Genomic DNA, 20645 nt, shown 5'->3' on the forward strand with positions numbered 1-20645 from the left:
ACACAATAACATCACCAACAATGAAACCTAAAATAACAGAAGCTACCAATCACTGGTCATTAATATCCTTTAATATAAACAGACTCAACTCACCTATAAAAAGACACAGGATAACAGACTGGATACAAAAACAGAATCCATCCTTCTGTTGCATATAAGAAACACACCTCAACCTCAAAGACAGACATCACCTCAGAGAAAAGGGTTGGGAAAAATTTTTCCAATCAAATGGACTTAAGAAACAAGCTGGTATAGCTATCCTAATATATAACAAAATAGGCTTCAAATTAAAATCAATCAAAAGAGACAAAGAGAACATTTCATATTAGTCACAGGAAAACTCCATCAAGAGGAAATCTGAATACTTAACATCTATGCCCCAAATACAAGGACACCCTCATATGTAAAAGAAACACTTCTAAAGCTTAAATCATACATTAACCCCACACACACTAATAGTGGGAGACTTCAACACTCCACTCTCACCACTGGACAGGCCTATCAGACAGAAAATTAGCAGAGAAATAACGAAACTAACAGGTGTTATGACTCAAATGAACTTAACAGACATCAAAGAATATTCCATCCAAACAGAAAAGAATATACCTTCTTCTCAGCACCTCATAAAACTTTCTCAAAAATTGACCACATACTAGGTAACAAAACCTCAACATATACAAAAAATTGGAATAACCACATGTATCTTATCAGATCACTGTGACTTAAAATTAGAATTCAACAGCCACACTAATTCCAGAAAGTCCACAAACACATGGAAATTAAACAATGCTCACCTGAATCACCAATGTGTCAAGGAAGAAATAAAGGAAGAAATTAAAGACTTCCTAAAATTCAATAAAAATGACCACACAACATACTCAAATTTATGGGACACAATAAAAGCAGTGTTAAGAAGAAACTTCATAGCACTAAATGCATACATAAAGAAGCTGGAAAAATCCCACACTAATGAGTTAACAGAACACTTGAAAACTTTAGAACAAAAAGAAGCAAACTCACCCAGGAGGACTAGATGGCGGGAAATAATCAAATTGAGAGCTGAAATCAGCAAAAATAGAAACAAAGAAAACAATACAAAGAATCAATGAGACAAAGAATTGGTTCTTCAAGAAATTCAACAAATAGACAAACCTTTATCCAAACTAACCAAAAGGCAGAGAGAGAACATTCAAATTAACAAAATCAAAAACGAAAAGGGGGACATAACAACAGAAATGGAGGAAATCCAGAGAATCATTGGGCCATATTTCAAAAACCTGTACTCCACAAATTTGGAAAACTTAAAGGAAAAGGACAATTTTCTGGATAAATATCATTTACCAAAATTAAATCAAGACCAGATAAGCAAATTAAATAGACCTAACTGCTAAAGAAATAGAAATAGTCATCAAAAGTATCCCAACCCAAAAAAGTCCAGGGCCAGATGGTTTCAGCTCAGAATTCTACAAGATGTTCAAAGAAGAACTAATACCAATACTCCTCAGATTGATCCACATAATAGAAACAAAAGAAACATTGCCAAACTCTTTTTTTATGAGGCTACAATTATCCTGCTACTCAAACCACAGAAAGACATTACTAAGAAAGAGAATTACAGACCAATCTCACTCATGAACATTGATGCAAAAATACTCAATAAAATACTGGCAAACCAAATCCAAGAACACATCAGAAAAATCATCCACCATGATCAAGTCAGCTTCATCCCAGAGATGCAGGGATGGTTCAACATACAAAAATATGTCAATGTAATCCACCATATAAACAAACTGAAAAAAATGAACCACATGATCATCTCATTAGATGCTAAAAAAGCCTTTAACGAAATACAACATCCCTTCATGATAAAGGTCTTAGACAGAGCAGGGATTCAAGGAACATATCTAAACATAATTAAGGCAATATACAGCAAGCCAACAGCCAACATCAAACTAAATGGAAAGAAACTTAAAGAGATCCCACTAAAATCAGGAACAAGACAAGGTTGTCCACTCTCTCCATATATATTCAATATAGTTCTTGAGGTTCTAGCGAGAGCAATAAGACACCAAAAGGAGATCAAGCGGATACAAATTGGAAAAGAAGAAGTCAAACTCTCACTATTTGCTGATGATCTGATAGTTTACATAAGTGACCCCAAAAGTTCTACCAAGGAACTTCTACAACTCTTAAACACCTTCAGTAATGTAGCAGGATACAAAATTAACTTTAAAAAAAAATCAGTAGCCCTCTTGTACACAGATGATAAAAGGGCTGGGAAAGAAATCAGAGAAACATCATCCTTCACAGCCACAAATAGCATAAAATATCTTGGAGTAACTCTAATCAAACAAGTAGAAGACCTGTGTGACAAGAACTTTAAATCTTTGAAGAAAGAATTGAAGAAGACACCAGAACAGAAAGTGGAAAGAAAAAAAAAAAAAAAAAAAAGAAAGTGGAAAGATCTCCCATGCTCTTGAGTAGGTAGAATTAACATAGCAAAAATGCCAATCTTGCCAAAAACAATCTACAGATTCAATGCAATGCCCAGCAAAATTCTTCACAGAACTCAAAAGACCAATACTCAACTTCATATGAAAAAGCAAAAAACCCAGAATAGCCAAAACAATCCTGTACAATAAAGGAACTTCTGGAGGCATCACAATCCCTGACTTCAAACTCTACTACAGAGCTACAGTACTGAAAACAGCCTGGTATTGGCATAAAAAGAGATAGGAGGACCAATGGAAACAAATTGAAGACCCAGATATCAATCCTTTAAACACCTGATTTTTGACAAAGAAGCAAAAAAGATAAAATGGAAAAAAGAAAGCATATTCAACAATTGGTGATGACATAACTGGATATCAACAAGTAGAAGAATGAAAATAGATCAATATCTATCTGTCATCATGCACAAAAGTCAAGTCCAAATGGATCAAAGACCTCAACATAAAACCAACCACACTGAACCTCATAGAAGAGAAAGTGGGAACACTTTCTACAACACATGGGCACAGGAGATCACTTCCTACGTATAACCCCAGCAGCACAGACACTAAGGGCATCATTGAATAAATGGGACCTCCTGAAACTGAGAAGCTTCTGTAAAGCAAAGGACACTGTCACTAAGACAAAAAGGCAACCTACTGACTGGGAGAAGATCTTCACCAACCCTGCAACAGACAAAGGTCTGATCTCCAAAATATATAAAGAACTCAAGAAACTAGACTTTAAAATGCTAATAAACCCAATTAAAAAATGGGGCACTGAATTGAACAGAGAATTCTCAACAGAAGAAGTTCAAATGGCCAAAAGACATTTAAGGTCATGCTCAACCTCCTTAGCGATCAGGGAAATGCAAATCAAAACAACTTTGAGATACCATCTTACACCTGTCAGAATGGCTAAAATAAAAAACACCAATGATAGCCTTTGCTGGAGAAGTTGTGGAGGAAGGAGTACCCTCATCCATTGCTGGTGGGAATGTAAACTTGTGCAACCACTTTGGAAATCAGTGTGGCGATTTCTCAGGAAATTTGGGATTAACCTACCCCAGGACCCAGCAATACCACTCTTGGGAATATACCCAAGAGATGCCCTATCATATTACAAAAGCATTTGTTCAACTATGTTCATAGCAGCATTATTTGTAATAGCCAGAACCTGAAAACAACCTAGATGCCCTTCAATGGAAGAATGGATGAAGAAAGTGTGGAATATATACATATTAGAGTACTACTCAGCGGTAAAAAACAATGACATCTTAAATTTTGCATGCAAATGGATGGAAACAGAAAACACTATCCTGAGTGAGGTAACCCAGACCCAAAAAGATCAACATTGATGTACTCATTCATAATTGGTTTCTAGCCATAAATAAAGGACATTGAGCCTACAATTTGTGATCCTAGAGAAGCTAAATAAGAAGGTGAACCCAAAGAAAAACATATAGTCATCCTCCTGGCTATGGGAAGTAGACAAGATTGCCGGGCAAAAATTGGGAACTTGGGGGTGGGGTGGGATGGGGGTAAGGGGAAATGGGGAGAGAAAAATGAGAAGGGGAGGATGGGGGGAGCTTGGGGGAATAGGATGGTTGGGATAAAGGAAGGGTGGATATGAGACCAGGGAAGTATATATCCTAATTAAGGGAGCCATCTTAGGGTTGGCAAGAGACTTGACTCTAGAGGGGATCGCAGGTGTCCAGGGAGATGTCCCCAGCTAGTTCCTTGGGCAACTCAGGAAAGGGAACCTGAAATGGCCCTATTCTATAGCCATACTGATGATTTCTTGCATATCACCATAGAACCTTCATCTGGCGATGGATGGAGATAGAGACAGAGACCCACATTGGAGCATCGGACTGAACTCCCAAGGTCCAAATGAGGAGCAGGAGAGAGAAGATGAGCAAGGAAGTCAGGACCGCGAGGGGTGCACCCACCCACTCTGACAGTGGGGCTGATCTATTGGGAGCTCACCAAGGCCAGCTGGACTGGGACTGAAAAAGCATGGGATAAAACCAGACTCTCTGAACATGGCAGTCAATGAGGGCTGATGAGAAGCCAAGGACAATGGCACTGGGTTTTGATCCTACTGCATGAACTGGCTTTGTGGGAGCCTAGCCTGTTTGGATGCTCACCTTCCTAGACCTGGATGGAGGGGGAAGGACCTTGGACTTCCCACAGGGCAGGGAACCCTGACTGCTCTTCAGACTGGAGAGGGAGGGGGAAAGGAGTGGGGGGAGGGGGAGAGGGGTAGGGGAGAGGGAGAGGAGTGGAGGGAGGGGGAGAGGAGTGGGAGGAAAATGGGAGGCAGGGAGGAGGCAGAAATTTTTTCAATAAAAAAATAAATAAATATATAAACTTAAAACATCCATAACATGGGCTACCTATATGTAACCTTTTAATAACTTTTAAAAAAAAATATTTATTTATTATGTATACAGTATTCTGTCTACATGTATGTCTGCACAGGCCAGAAGAGGGCACCAGACCTCATTACAGATGGTTGTGAGCCACCATGTGGTTGCTGGGAATTGAACTTAGGACCTTTGGAAGAGCAGGCAATGCTCTTAACCGCTGAGCCATCTCTCCAGCCCCCTTTTAATAACTTTTAAAACAGTTTTTAAAATTGACAGAAAAACATGCAAACAACTCATAAACCATGAAACTACACAAATGCAAATTGCTGTGTTTGCTTTATCTTGTGCTCTGTTTCTTTAATTTATATGCACAGACAAGTCAGGATTTTTTTGTTGGTGCCTCAATACCACCTAGCATATTTATAAACAGTATTTAATAGATTTCTACTATGGAAGTGGGCAGATGTTAGAGAAAATCATTTAAATAATTTCTCTCATTCTGAAACAATTCGTTCCAGTATGTATACCTTTGTGCAAAATTACAATGTAAGTAGTTAGGAAATAACAAAGAATGTCCCTGTATATCATGTGTATAAAATCATATATGAGACAGAGGGATGGTATAGAATGTAACTGCAGAACCAGAAGGGTGCATAACAATGTCCATAATAACAATGTCCTTCTGTCCCTACTACTATGAAAGAACGTTTTTTCTTTAATTCATAAATGCACCTCCCTGAGCGCTAATGAAAGTGGAATGTGCCCAGTGAGGGGAGAAGAGAGCTGAAATTGAAAACCAGGACCAATGATACACACTGAATGAACTGATCTGATGATATCAAGTGATGCTTTTGAAAAATTCTTGTTTTTTAATGGTCCATTAATAGTTTCTATTTGAGGCTTAGAAAAAAATAAAACAGCAGAAAAACAGGTTTGGAATTTTAAGGGGTGATGATTTACATGCTAAGCAAAAGCATCTTGTTTTGTGGTTTTATTTAAAAACATGTTTTTGTTTTGTTTTGTTTTACAGAAATGTGGGTATATTATCAGCCAGTATTCGAGGCATTATCATGTGTTTGAGTCTGCTCAGTCATTTCTCACCTATATTTCTGTAATATTTGACTATATTCTTGTATTGCAGGCTGGATTGAGTATCATATTGCTTGAGATCTTAATAATTTTGAGGTCATTTTTTTTTCTTCAGAATCATTTTGAATACTTTTATCTTGTGGAATATTCTGCCCAATGTAGCATCCTCCAATATTAACAATGGGAAATGTTTTGAAAGCCTGTGATGGGGAACTGTCTCTGATATCCTCTCATTGCACAAACCTTTGGGGTGTCTCTCCTCACAGGCCACCCTAAAAAGTGGCTATGAGCATTATTTCACTTGTACAAATTAGCAAAGTGAAGGATATATATATATACCTTTATTTCATCTCCTCAATTATATGTTATCTGCTATTCCCTCAGTTAAATAAAAAGAAGAATTAATGAAGGTTACTATTGCATTCAAAGAGTTAACACCTTTTTAAAACAGCCTTCATTACAGTGTGATTTCAGGACAATAATATCACTTCTGGGGGCTCTTGAGATATGTTTCTTTGTCATCAGTTCTGGAAATCTACAACATAGCAAGAAGAGTGTTGAAATATTTCTAAGATACTTTTGGTGAAACATGAAACTCGATAAAATGAAATAAATATGCATGAAAAATATGAATATCACTAGATATCAGAGTTAACTTATTAATTTTTAACGTATATTTGTAATATCTATTTATCTACTTATATCTATATCATCTATATCTTATCTATATATATTGGTTTAATAAAATGCTGATTGACCAAAAAAAAACCCAAAAAACAAATAATCCAATAAAAAATAGGGTACAGACCCAAACAGAGAACTCTCAACAGAAGAATCTAAAATGACTGAAAGACACTTAAGGAAATGCTCAACATCCTTAGCCATCAGAGAAATGTAAATCAAAACAACTCTGAGATTCCATCTTACACCTGTAAGAATGGCCAAGATCAAAAACACTGATGAAAACTTATGCTAGAGAGGTTGTGGGGTAAAGAGAACACTTCTTCATTGCAGATGGGAGTGCAAACTGGTACGGTCACTTTGGAAATCAATATGGCAATTTCTCAGAAAATTAGGAAACAACCTACCTCAAGACTCAGCAATACCACTTTCGGGTATATACCCAAAGGATCTTCAATTGTACCTCAAGGGTATGTATTCAACTATGTTCATAGCAGCATTGTTTATGGAAACAACCTAAATGCCCCTCAACTGAAGAATGGACAAGGAAAATGTGGTACATTTACACAATAGAATACTACACAGTAGAAAAAAATAATGATATCTTGAAATTTGTGGGCAAATGAATGGATCTAGAAAACATCATACAGAGTGAGGTAACTCACACCCAGAAAGACAATTATCATATGTACTCTCTCATAAGTGATTTTTAGACATAAGGCAAAGAAAAACCAGCCTACAAACCACAATCCCAGAGAACTTAGACAACAATGAGGACACTAAAAAAGACACATGGATCTAATGTACATGGGAAGTAGAGAAAGACAAGATCTCCTAAGTAAATTGGGAGCATAGGGACCATGGGAGAGGACAAAAAGGGAGGGGAAAGGAAGGGAGGGGAGCAGAGAAAAATATATAGCTTTTTAAAACCGAAACAATAAAAAAGATGATCAGAAGCCCATAGTCAACCAAAATCCTAGAAAAATAGTTTACCTGCTTTCCAACTCAAAAAGCTAGTCCGATTCTTAAAATGCAGTGTATTTCTAAACACATACACGATGTAGTATAGATCATTCATAGTATCTACTGTTTCATTTGTGCTGTTCAAAATGGCTGGTCTTGGAGCAGGGAGTGTAATTCGATTGGCAAAGTGCCTTTTTATCACAGGCCCTGGGTGTGACCATCAGCACTGAGTAAACTGGGCTTTAAGGCAGTGTCTACAGTCTGAGCCCTAGAGGGCATGGAGACAGGAGGGCCATTTGACAGCTGTCCTCAGCTACATGGTGTCACACCAGTGTAGGCACGTGAGAAAAATCATAAACTCACTTCTGTGACTTTCCCGATCAAAAGAATGATCCTTTTTTTATTTCTGTTACTCCTCCGTGAGCTTGTGTTGGTTGGTGTGTGTTGTACGTGCACTAGTGTGTTTGGGTGTGTTCCTGTGTTCCTGCATGTGGTGGGCAGAGGAGGGAGTCAGCTGTCTTATGGTCTACCACCTTCTCTCTTACTCCTTCAAACATGGTCTCTCACGGAACTTGGAGCTGGGCTGACTGTCGACAGCAACCTTCCCTTCTCTCTTCCTACCCCGCCCCACCTTGCACTGGGGTGACAGGGAAGCAGAGCCGGAATTTTTATGTCAGTTCTGGGGATTTGTACCCAGGTTCCCACACTGTCCCAGCAAGCACTCTTATCCAGTAAGCATCACCTCAGCTCCCAGAACATCCTTTTCAAAGCTTTCTCTAGATGTGGCGTTTGGAATGGCACTCTGTTCTCTGCTCTATTCAATTATAGCCTTTATTTTCACTAACAGTCTCTTTTCAGATCTAAGAAAAAGAACTCTAAAGTTCCAGGTCACTTGCTGTGATAATATAGAAATCCGACTACGATAATACCAAAATACAAAAGAACATGGCTCATTTCACTACTGCAGCAAGGTGGGTTGTTGAACTAACGAAGTTTCCAGTCTGGGAAACAGAAAGAGGAAATGAAAAATTAACACTCCTTCTTTATTTCCTCAAATGGAATTTAATTTGAAATCCACCCCTTCTAACAACTGACTTAATTTAAAACTCTCTGGGACAACGGTTCTGGTCAAACCGTAGCTTCATCCAGAATAGAGACTCCGAGGATTGACAACAGACTTAAAAACCATCCCAACAATTGAATGGGTTTATTTTTCAGAGTGTTATTATTATTATTATTTATAACATATGGATTTTAAATATATTATACTCTATTTTAGAATACAGATGTTGGAGGTCAAATGGTCTGTGATATTGTGGAAGCTGGCAATCTAATATGGTCTCCAACACTCCTATCCCAGAGGAGCATCCAGATCCTACATGACCCCCTCTCCTACGTGTGGGCATGACCTGTGAGTGTACGTGGCTATCACTTGTGACTGTGCTATAGTAAGACCTACCATTAGTTGATGTTTTGGTCAGTCCAGCAGAATGAGTCCGGATGGGAGTGATCCAGTCAGCAGAAGCCTGCAGAAGTGGGCCTTCCCGAAACTCACAGACAGAGCCTGCCAACTATGGCTGCCCTCTCAGCCACCACTTCCCTGAGTTGAGGGGGGAACTGAATCCAGTCAAAACGACAAAGGAAATGTTTGAACACAGGAGCCCAGGACCCCGCTAACTGCTCAGAGTCCTTATTCACAGAGATGTGACAGAAGACTCGTTTAACTCGCTACGCTTCTGCAATTTGTTACATGGCAATGGATTTAATACCATCACATTACACCCTTGTTCTCAAGGTAATCCTATGCATATCAAAAGTGCCCAAAATTAATATTATCACCACACTCTACTGTAGGTATTGAACACATATTCTGAAGGTTAGCTAGGAAAAGAACTAGTCATGTCCGGGAAAAAGGTTTGCTAAAGCTGATAGGGTCAAACCAAGGTAGAACAATTAAAGGCCTTTTTTTAAAAAAAAAAAAAAAAAAAATAGGACAGAGAAAAGCAGAAACCAATAGAATGTAAGCACGAGTGTTACAGGCCTTGCTTAATCATGAGGACAATGGCAGTATGAAAAAAAATGGCAGGCAGGGGCTGGAGAGAGAGCTCAGCAGTGAAGAGCCTACTGCTCTTGGAGAGGACCTGGGCTGGGTTCCCAGCACCCATGTCAGTCAGATCACAACCGCGTAGAACTCCAGTTCTCAGAGACCAGATGCTCTCTCTCTGGCTCTGTGGGCTACTGCAATATACACACATAAACTCACACATAGGCACAGATACAAAATAGTAAATCAATCTTTAAAAGCCAGAAAAACACACAGTAGGCTCTGCCAGGCAAGCCCCACTCCTTCACACTCCGTGGGCACCCGGTTCCTCTGGGATCTGACTTCTCTGAGCCACCAAATCAGTGTTCCTCTCTCATCAGAGAAGCTTCTTTTTACAGGCGACGGTAGCCAATACAGAGACCCCCAACTGCTCAACCTGCAGGTGAGGGAGACTGTGGAGTGCTTGGCCCTAAGTGGGCATCTATCCGCAATCACGCCTGCTCCTTCCACGGTTCAAGGATCATTGCAGAAGAGGGGGCAGAAAGAGGCAAACGCTGGGAAGAGAGGCTTCAAAACTGTTTTTTTTTTTTTTTTCTGGACACGGCAGAGCCACCACACACATGAACTGAGGGCAGCTGGGGCTGCTGCACAGGACCTGCATAAGAACGAGCCAATCAAAACCCAACAAGGACGGAGGAGGGCTCGCCAAGCTCCACCCAGGTGAGGCATTCTTGCAGCTGATGGTGAGTGGGGGAGGGAGGTTTCAGTTTTCTTCCGGATGTGGCCATGATAGGCCCATGCTCCAGTGGATGGCCCTATACTCTTGCATATATATACCAACAGCACCAATCAGACTCAGCGGTTTAAAATAAAAGAGCTCAGGAAAGCCGGGCGGTGGTGGTGCACGCCTTTAATCCCAGCACTCAGGAGGCAGAGGCAGGCAGATCTCTGTGAGTTCGAAGCCAACCTGGTCTACAAGAGCTAATTCCAGGACAGGCTCCAAAGCCACAGAGAAACCCTGTCTCGAAAAATAAAAAAAAAAAAAAAGAGCTCAGGAAGTTATGAGGGAGATGGGGGTGGGGACATGAGAGGCATTGGGAAGGACTGATCAAAATACACTGTATATGGTATGAGCGAATAAATAAACTGTTTTTAACATGGCAGAATAACAAAGAAGGAGGAAGCTGGGACCTGGAAGACCCCGTTGAGGAAAGTCTCACTACCTGCTCAAGACCGCTATGTGAGAAGGTTTACGTTTCTGCATACTTTTGGAGACGTATTTCTTATTTATTCTTCTAATGGTTTCATGAATGTTTTAATGAGTTTTAGCCATTTTCACTCCCCATTCCCTTCTCTCAGTCCCTTCTCTGGCTCCCTTCACTCCCGTCCCTTGCTCCCCTCCCACGCTAAAACCCTTTCCCCAACAAATTCCTCTCTACCTTCACGTCATTGTACATGTGTGCATGTGTGCATGCGTGTGTTTGTGCGTGCCTGTGTGAGTGCGTGTTTGTGTGTGTGCGAGCGCACGTGTGTGCATATTCACTGAGTTGAATATGGTTGTTTGCATACGCAAGGAGGAGAGTTTTTTACTGGGTCAAGGGAAACTTATCAGTTAGGCCACATTTGAAGTATCTTTCCTCAGCATTTCACCCTCCACATTAATAAAACTTACAAGTCATTCATGAAAGTCACAGATACAGTCGTGTGCAATATGACAATGCTACTGTCATCAGTGACAGCATGGTATGGTGTAGATGGTCTCATAAAATTATAATGCTTAATTATACTTCTTAATTATAATGCTTAACTTCCCACTCCTGGGGCTTAAGAGGCAGCTTAGCAGCTAAGGTGCTCACTGCTCTGGTTGAGGACCCTTGCTCAGTTCCCAACATCCACATGCTGCTCATAGCTGACTGGAACTTCAGTTTCAGGGGATCCAGTGCCCTCTTATGACCTCAAAGGGCTCCTGCACACCTGTGATGCACATATGCACAATCAGGTGCACACATACACACATATACATTAAAAAAAAACAGTTAATCACCGGGCAGTGGTGATGCACACCTTTAATTCTACAACTTAGGAGACAGAGGCAGATGGATCTCTGAGCTCAAGGTCAGCCTGACCTATAGAGATAGTTCCAAGATGGCCAGGGCTACACAGAGAAACCCTGACTCAATATTTATATATGTACATGTGAAAATATAACTAATTACATATATAGTTATATAATATTATATAATATGTAATTAAGAATATATTATGTAATATAATTAACAATATATAAGATATATTAATTTTTTAAACCTTCCTAATGCATGGCAGAACTACAGCCATCCTAGCCCTGTCCTTCCTACACAGCATTGTGCACATGGCAGCAGGGCTATTGATAAACACGCTGTGCTGCACGTCTAATAAAAATATAGCACAACATTATGTTAGTACATAATGCTTGGTTTTTCTAACAGTGGTGTTACGGGTTCAGGGATTCACTACTATGCCTTCAGTCATTATTTTAGAGTGTGTGTCTACATGTGTAACACAAAAGAGTATGCTGGGGCAGGAGAGAGACCTCAGCATTTAGAAGCATCGGCTGCTCTTCCAGAGAGATGCAGGTTCAATTCTCAGCATCCACAGGGTGGCTGCTTACAGTTGTCTGTAACTCTGGTCCCAGGAGATCTGATACCCTCTTTTGGCCTCTGCCAGTACTGTGCACACATGGACGCCGACATATATGCAGGCAAGCAAACCACTCAAGATAAAATGGAAATGAAGAGTTTACAAAGTGACGCCAATGACAGCCTTCATATAGCTCATGCATCTGCTTACTGAAATCACTTGCATCATGTTCTCTTGGCTCGACTGAATCACTTGTTTAATATATGAAGGCCTTAGGGGCAATATGCAGTATGGTATGAATATATGTACATATATATACATCCTATATATTTTATATTGTGTGCATAGATATATATGTGTGTTATATATACATATGCACATATATTAAATATATTACACCATATAGCCTAGGTGTCTAGTAGGCTGTACCATCTAAATTTCTGTAAATAGACATATTCCCATGGTTATGTAGCCCATAACTATGAATAAAAATATGACCTCAGTAACTCTTGCTTTAGCAAATACAATTTTCTGCTGTGGATGAATTCTAATGGAGACTCTGTTTCCCACGCCTTTGCTGTATGATGGGTCATTTAGTCTGCTTCAAGTCGACTGAGCTATAACAAAAGGTTAGTAAGCTAAGAATATCTCTGTGCCCTTACAGATGCAGAAGGACAGAAAGAATTCAGCAAGCATCAGTTAATCTACACAGCTCAGAAGGACATGGAGAGAGAGACGTAAAATACAACGGGTTGAACAGAGAAGTTAGAGAGTATGGATCAAGAACAGAGTCCTGAGGGGGGCTGGAGAGATGGTTCAGTGGTTAAGAGCACTGGCTGCTCTTCCAGAGGACCTGAGTTCAATTCCCGACAACCACATGGTGGCTCACAACCATCTGTAATGAGGTCTGGTGTCCTCTTCTGGCTTGCAGACATACATGCAGACAGAATATTGTATACATAATAAATAAATAAATTTTTTTTTCTTTTTTCGAGACAGGGTTTCTCTGTAGCTTTGGTGCCTGTCCCGGAACTAGCTCTGGTAGAGGGGAATTCTGAGTGCTTAAGAGAAAACCCCAAGAAGACAAGAGTCTTGTGACCTCAGTTTCTTCAAAAACACAGATGTTGGTGGAACGTGCTTTTGTGCCCCCCAGGGAGTAGCAGAGAGAAGTGAATTCACTTCATGTGCCACCGAGGAAAAACGTTTTTGCCACGCGCAGCTTGTCCCTGTGATTGTTCACTTTCCTCAGGTGACTTTTCTTAACCCTCAGAGTGAAAACTACCTGATGCTCTGCCTTAAGCTGGCTATGGCCTGAGACCTTAGTCGATTCATTGTAGGCCCCACTCTTCCCAGTTGATGTGCCAATCAGAGCAATGGCAGAGGCTACATCATCCCAAAGTCTTCTTAAAATACAAAACAACAACAACAACAACACACACACACCCTTACTTCTTAGCTGCCAGTGTGCTCAACCGTGATGATTCAATTTCTGTTTCTCTGAACATCAGTCCTAGGGTCCGTATAATTCCAATACATGCCCTAGGAAATAAGAGAAAACACAAGCAATGAAAATGGCATGGTTCCCCAAGGTCGGAATCCCACAAAAGCAGTAAGCCTTGAGAGAACTGCTTTCAGATGTTCATTAGCCCAAAGAACATGAAATTCAGCATGTCTGATTGCCAGCACTGGCTATGCACCTCGTCTGGGGCTGCTACACAGGAGACGATCAGAAGGTGCCTACTGACTAAGAGCTTCATGTCAGGGTCAAGGCACAGGCCTAAGCATTTTTGAATGTATATTTTTCCCATGGTCTATTTTCAAGTATTTGCATGTGTATACCTGAGTGTAGGCTTGTGCCCATGAGTGCAGGTGCCCGCAGAGGCCAGGAGCATTGGATCCCTGGAGCTGGAGTTACAGGCGTGGGAGTTCCCAGATGCGGGAGCTGAGAATTGAACTTGGGTCCTCTGTAGGAGCAGGTTGTGCTCTTAGCCACAGAGCCGCATCTCCAGCCTCTAATGTTCATTTTTCAGTAGGTAAATATGTCCGTCTCAAGGTAGCTATTTCCCCGTTTTGGGGCAGTCACTATTACTAATTTCTTGTGTGTATGCACTAAAATTTTTAAATCCACGTGAGAGCATGGCATGGCGCAGAATCCAGGGTCCTAACATTTGGGAAGACGAGGCTTGAGACTAGCCCGTCTACATAGTAAGTTCTAGGGTGGTTCAGATTGCAAGACCTGATTCAAAAAAATTAAATAACAATAAAGAAAAACTTTGAAATTTAAAATCTATGTGAAACAAAAGTTGATGCACTGCTATCATTAATAGTGCATATATTTTGTCTAGTATCTTCCATTATCTTTAACACCTTACAACGCTAGTTCTCAACCTTCCATGTGGAATCCTTCAATATAGCTCCTCGTGTGCGGTGACCCCCAACCAAAAACCTATTTCATTACCACTTCATAACTATAATTTTGCTACTGTTATGAATTATAGTGTAAATATCTGGTATGCAGCCCCAAAGAAGTCCCACCCACAGGTTGAGAACCTCTGCCTTACAGGACTAATACCGATTGTGCAGTTGGTACTTACACCAGCTCACTGGCCCTTTGGCTTTTATTTTGAAGTGCAGTCTTATCCCGAGACTCTGGCAAATACTCATGAAGTTTGTTCACTAGGAAGTAGAAAAGCTCACTGGTCTGCAAGAGCAGGGGAGGAAATAATGAAGACGCCAGTTGTTAAAGCTCCATCCACACAGAAAAGGACGACGAAAACGTCTCTTCGGTTCAGGAAGAGACTTACAACAGTTTCTTTAACACGAGCGGAATTCGAATGGAAAACATACTTTTTCGCTCAGGGCCATCCAGGTGGGACATCAAGAGCTAGGGGACTTCAGTTCGTCCTGGCCCAGGCATTGATGACGTCATCCAGGAGTAAGTGGGAGGTCATTGTAAGGCCATGAATAGAGCTGAACATTAGACCAAATGTGTTGTGTAATAATGCTGTGATAATAGCCAATAAAAGCAGTGGGGAGCAGACGAACACTTCTGATGCTGCGTTTGAAATACAGATTGTCATTTTTATCCAAACAAAAACTTAGGTTTAAGAAATCGCGTTTCTGTGTTCCTATTCAAGTTCACAAGCTAAGTGTGAAAACTAGTGCCGTATATAAAACCAGGCAAGTCGATACAAGAAGTGTGCAAATCGCTCCTTTCTCATCCTGTTGTTCACTGTTTCCCTGGGCCTGTGGCGACTAGTGACAACTTACACTATTTAGGTGGTGGCATGTAATGGCCCGGGAGGTCAGAAGAGGGTGTCAGATTCCCGGAATGTGAAAACACAGTGCCTGTGAGCCGCCCCATGTGGGTGCCGGGATCTGAACTCCAGACTTCTGCAAGATCAGTGTTCTCTCTTAACTGCCGCACCATCTCTCCTGCCCCACAAGGCTGATTTTTAAAGAAGCAATGGAGATGTAAATCTTGATTTTCTTGCCCAGAACCGAAAATTGGAAGTACGACTATTCTTCCCGCTTCTGTGTGAGCTCCAGGGGGACGTCGCCCAGGCTCTGGTAAAGCCAGGGCTTTAGCTGGGGCCACGAAGTATAATCTTTTAAATAGAAAAGTTAATACTCCTAAAAGGATTTGAGAATATTGTCTTCCTTAGCCATAGATGCTAACTTTGTGTAAATGAACTTTGCATTGTGGCAAAGAGAGACGGCAAAGATAAAACTCCGGGATATCCATGTATTTGTACGGTCAGGACCATAAAGGAGCCACGGAAGCATGCAAAGACTTAAAACAGAGATCTGGCCATGTGTCCTCTCTCCACTCAACCCTTCCACATTCCACAAGCAGAATTTCAAGTCTCTTTAGGCCAGCTACCGGCACTATGCTGAAGACTGGCTAGGATTTTCAAGTGTGAGACATGAAATGGGTGGTTTTAGTCCTAACTTTTCACAAGAGAGTAAGAGTTTAATAAAAACTGCTTCCAACATGGCATATACATGCATTGTATTGGGCCCAAGCATGCTTTGGTAGGCACCTGAGCCAACCACTAGTGTGACCATGCTTGATTCTTGAGGGTAGGAACCCTGTCTTAACCCCACTCCCATGTCTAACGCCTGTGACCTTGTCTCACACTGATTAGGAATATAATAAATGTTTGCTGTGTTATTAAAATGCTGTGGGCGATGCTGGAAATTGACATTGCTCATTATGGTAGCCACCAGACATGGGGGCTATTTAAATTAACTAAAGTTAAAATTCCACTACCTCTGTCCTTGGCCACCTCCAAGTGCAGATGGTGTCTACTGAACTGGGCCCCACAGACTATAAATAGCAAAGAGTCATATGCACAGACTAGGTCCAGAAATCAAAAGGAGCAAGGTACCTGGCTCCTCATTGGGGAAAACAGGGAAGAGAACAATGGCGATTGAGCAGAGCCTTGAAGACAGATAGGCCTTTACTGAGGGGGAAGAATGGAAGACACGTACTACAAAAAGCAAAGAAGAGGAAAGGATGGGACCGGAGAATACTACCTGGTGTTCAAGTCATCACACCCAGCTCAGGGTAGCCGTGGCACACACACACCTTTAATTCCAGCACTAGGGAGGCAGAGGCAGGCGGATCTCTGTGAGCTCAAGGCCAGCCTGGTCTACAAAGCTAGTTCCAGTACAGGATCTGATCCAAAGCTACACAGAGAAACCCTGTCTCAAAAAACAAAAAGCAAAGCAAAACAAACAAAAGAATAGGTGGAGAGATGAAGGTTGGTTTGGATGAGTTCAGCCTGTCCTCACCCTTTCTCTGCCAACCTTCCGCTCCACGACAGCGCCACCTACTGATCAGGCCTGCTTTAAAACTGGAGGTGTTTAAAAGGTCAGGCCAGCACTGCCAACAGCCACAGGTGTTCTCCTATCCAACCCCAGGCAGCATGCGTCTTCCTACTTAAAACCCCACTTCAAATCCTGCGTTCCAGTTGTCCTAGCAGGCTTCTCTGGGCTCTGCCGTGCTCTTCGAGCGTCTGGTTCTACATCTGACAATCTTCTGTGTCATTCCCTGGAGAACCTGCTTCTGCACCCTCGCCAAGTGGGACCTCAAGGTGCTAAGTGATTACTCAATGCTCAAGGGTGATCTCACGGGGCACTGCTTCCATCTCAGTGTGCCCACTCCTCTTTCGAGGTGACTCTCACGCTTGGGCTCCAACCCTTCCTAGGAGAAGCGACGGCTGGATCAGTTCCCTGATCACTTCCCCTACCCAGATCATGGCTCCCACTGATTACCCTGCCCTGCTAAAAGCAAAGGCCCTTTTAAATACTATAGTCATGTGTTTGTGTTTCATAAGGAAGTCTACAGAAGGTCTTTGAGCAAACAAATCTATACGATTAGGATAGATTAAATTGACAGCACACAGGCGGGGGTGTCTGTAGTTTCCTTGGGTAGGAGAAAATCCAATTCCCTTAGCCTTTCTGTATGAATTCCATTTTCATAATCAACATCCTTGGTTATTTCAGTGCCTTGTGTCCACCTCTGTATTTTCCCACAACCCTGTGAAGTCCTAGAGTCAAAGTGTGCACGGCGTGTTCCTAATAGGATCTATGACTCTTGACCATTTTAGAGTGCAGCGCAATCCCCTTGCCCTGTTGCCGCAAACTGACTTGCTATTCTCTGTAGCTGTTCTTTCATATCATTAGGGTAGTTGGCCACCTTGAGTTGCCTGAGGCTGTCCCAGCTAACCCATGTCCCAGGGACATCCTTAGAGCCACCTACACTGAGACAGCAGGCTGCTCTCCTCTGGAAAACCAAGATGGCTAGTCCCCTGCATACACAGCACCTCACAGTGAAGTCACGTTCGCCTCTTGAACGGCTGAGTGTTTGTGTAATTCATAGCTGTTCATTGAGAAGGCGGGGGTGACATGTGTGTCCAGGGGCTCTGCAGTGGCCTCATGCACACCCACCATTTATCGCTGTGGCGTCTTGACACCTTCCAACCATAACTGAGAACGAAGCATGTTTAACTTACCATGTGAGAATCAAGCTACCAGGGTTCCCTGGGGATCACATTTTTAAAAAAAAATACCAATCCTGTACTTAAAAGCATTTTTAAAATATGTATTCCCACTAAAGGAGAACTTGTTAAACTCTCCTTTTCCTCCATCACACAGGCCAAAGCTTCCCTCTCCTTGGACAATACCAGCGCAGCCTGCTTCGGTTACTTTGTCCAGGGGCTCCATTTCATGCCATTGTCTCCCATATGCATACATATTATCAATTATCTCACAAAACTTTAAATATTAAAACACGACTACATTAAATATAATCGCCATTTTTAAAATACAGCATCAGAATACCACTTGCATTTCTACTTTGATTTGCGCTTAAATTTGGTAACCAGATAAAATAAGTTTTAAAGATGAAGAACAAGATACTTACTTTCCAGAAAAGTCTTTTCAGGATAAAATTTCTCTGGGCTGCTATTCTGAGTTCCGTAATTAAACTCAGGATCTTTCTCAGAGTGTTGTCCTGAAGAAAGAGTTCAGATTTCAGCTGACTGAAGCGCTTAATTTTCTCCTCGGATCTACGGAAACACACACAAAGATTCAGGTAAAACATAAGAAATGGCAGTTCCCAAATATCACAGTTATTGACAAGTCTATAAAAGTTTGAGGCTGGTAGAATCTGAGGTGAACTTTGAACTTCTAGACTTAGAAAAGAAGCAGGGAAACCCCACCCCCACAAAATGGTGCCTATCACTCCCTAACTCACTTTCGCCCTGCTCTTGACCAGCTGGCACGCACGCTCTTGCTGTCTCTGGCAAACCCTTCAATGGGGGTTCATTTATATCATTAGCACAGTCCCGGAGCCCTGGGTAAAATTATTTGTTTAATATTTTCCTTCCATCAATTCTTTCGCTAAGTAAGTGTATTTATAAAGAAATTTCCATATCATTACTTGACAGGGAAACCAGGACCGCTTGGCACAAGTGGCCGGCAGCTGTAAACGCGGCGTGCAGGCTACACACACTCTGACGTCTGTGTTTGACAGGCTGCCGCTCGGCAGAAAGCACGGAGTGTCAAGCTAAGAAGTGCTTGCTGACAGTAAGAACTGCTCTTCCACCATGGAGATGGAAGTTCCCTCCCTCTGCATGGGTGCCACCAGAAATCATCTCCATCCTTGACCCTATAGGTCTCCACTCTCTAGGAAACAGGCATTGAAAGACCAAGAGTTCTCCTCAGAGAAGACAGCTATGGCTGAGTTCCAGCTTAAAATTTCAGTTTTGCCATTTGATTAAACAGTTACAGGAGTGAATTTTGCAGATGGTATCATGTTCAAATATGAAAAGTTGGACAACCCTGTCTTAGATCTTTCCCTGATAGTGCAGTGCAGCCTATTTTCCATTGAAGTTCTATTTATTTTTGTTATTTTTAAGTGTGTGTGTGTGTGCATGTGTGTGTGAGGGTGTACACGTGAGTGAAGGTGCCCTGGAGGTCAGAGGCATCAGATCCCCTGGAGATGGAGGGGACAGGCCACTGTGAACAGCCCCGTGTGAGTTCTCAGAGCTGAACTGGCGTCTGCTACAAGAACAGTCTAGACCTTTAATCCCTAGTCCATCTCTCCAGACCACCCGCATTGCAGTATACTTTATTACAGTAATCTCATTTTACCTATCGTAATTATTTGTGCCCCTCAGCTGAATTTTGGCAACTTGAACAAAAATTGTTGTCTTCAGAGGAGACAGGGGGATGACCCAGCAGGGTAAGGCATTGGGGAGAAGCAGACGCAGCCTGTGTTCAATCCTGAGGCCTCATAGCGAAGGAGAGCACTGACTCTTGAGAGTTGTCTTCTAAGCCAGGCGTGGCGGTGCATGCCTTTAACTCCAGCACTCAAGAGGCAGAGGCAGGAGGATCTCTGTGTTTGAGGCCAGCCTGGACTACAGAGTAAGTTCCAGGACAGCCAAGGGCTGTTACACAGAGAAACCCTGTCTCAAAAAACAAACAAAAAGTTGTCTCTGTCTTCCACATACATGCCATGGCAAGTGAATGCAACACACACACACAACATACACACAACACACACATACACATACATACACACACATACACACAATACACACAATACACACAATACACACACAACACACACATACAACACACATACAAAACACACACACACAATTCTTTTTAAAATGGAACTCATATGGCTCTGTGTTTAGACATCGCAATTGGCACTAGAAGGGGCACTCACTGGTTGTGTGGCAAGCTCCAGGCTGGGGCTTTTCAGAGACCCGTTCCTCATTGGTGGAGCTCCTACTGCCCTGCACAGACTGGCTGGGAAACCTCGTAGCTTTAGTATAGAAGGAAGAGAAGGGAAGAACCCGTCCAAGCTCTACA

The 20645-nt window shown here is 41.9% G+C and overlaps 1 protein-coding gene across 2 annotated transcripts in view; it reads right to left on the minus strand.

The window, feature by feature from the left end:
• The window catches only part of C25H12orf56 (chromosome 25 C12orf56 homolog), a 78959-nt gene that overhangs the window by 12493 nt on the left and 45821 nt on the right, over positions 1-20645 (minus strand). For both annotated transcript variants that reach the window (XM_057758189.1, XM_057758188.1), the window contains 3 exons: positions 18688-18832; positions 14852-14958; positions 13707-13796 (listed from right to left, as the gene is read on the minus strand). In XM_057758189.1, coding sequence (XP_057614172.1) covers positions 13707-13796; positions 14852-14958; positions 18688-18832 — 342 coding nt within the window. The remainder of the gene's footprint in view (positions 1-13706; positions 13797-14851; positions 14959-18687; positions 18833-20645) is intronic.

This window comes from Chionomys nivalis, chromosome 25 (assembly GCF_950005125.1).
Source record: "Chionomys nivalis chromosome 25, mChiNiv1.1, whole genome shotgun sequence".
Classification (NCBI taxonomy): domain Eukaryota; kingdom Metazoa; phylum Chordata; class Mammalia; order Rodentia; family Cricetidae; genus Chionomys; species Chionomys nivalis.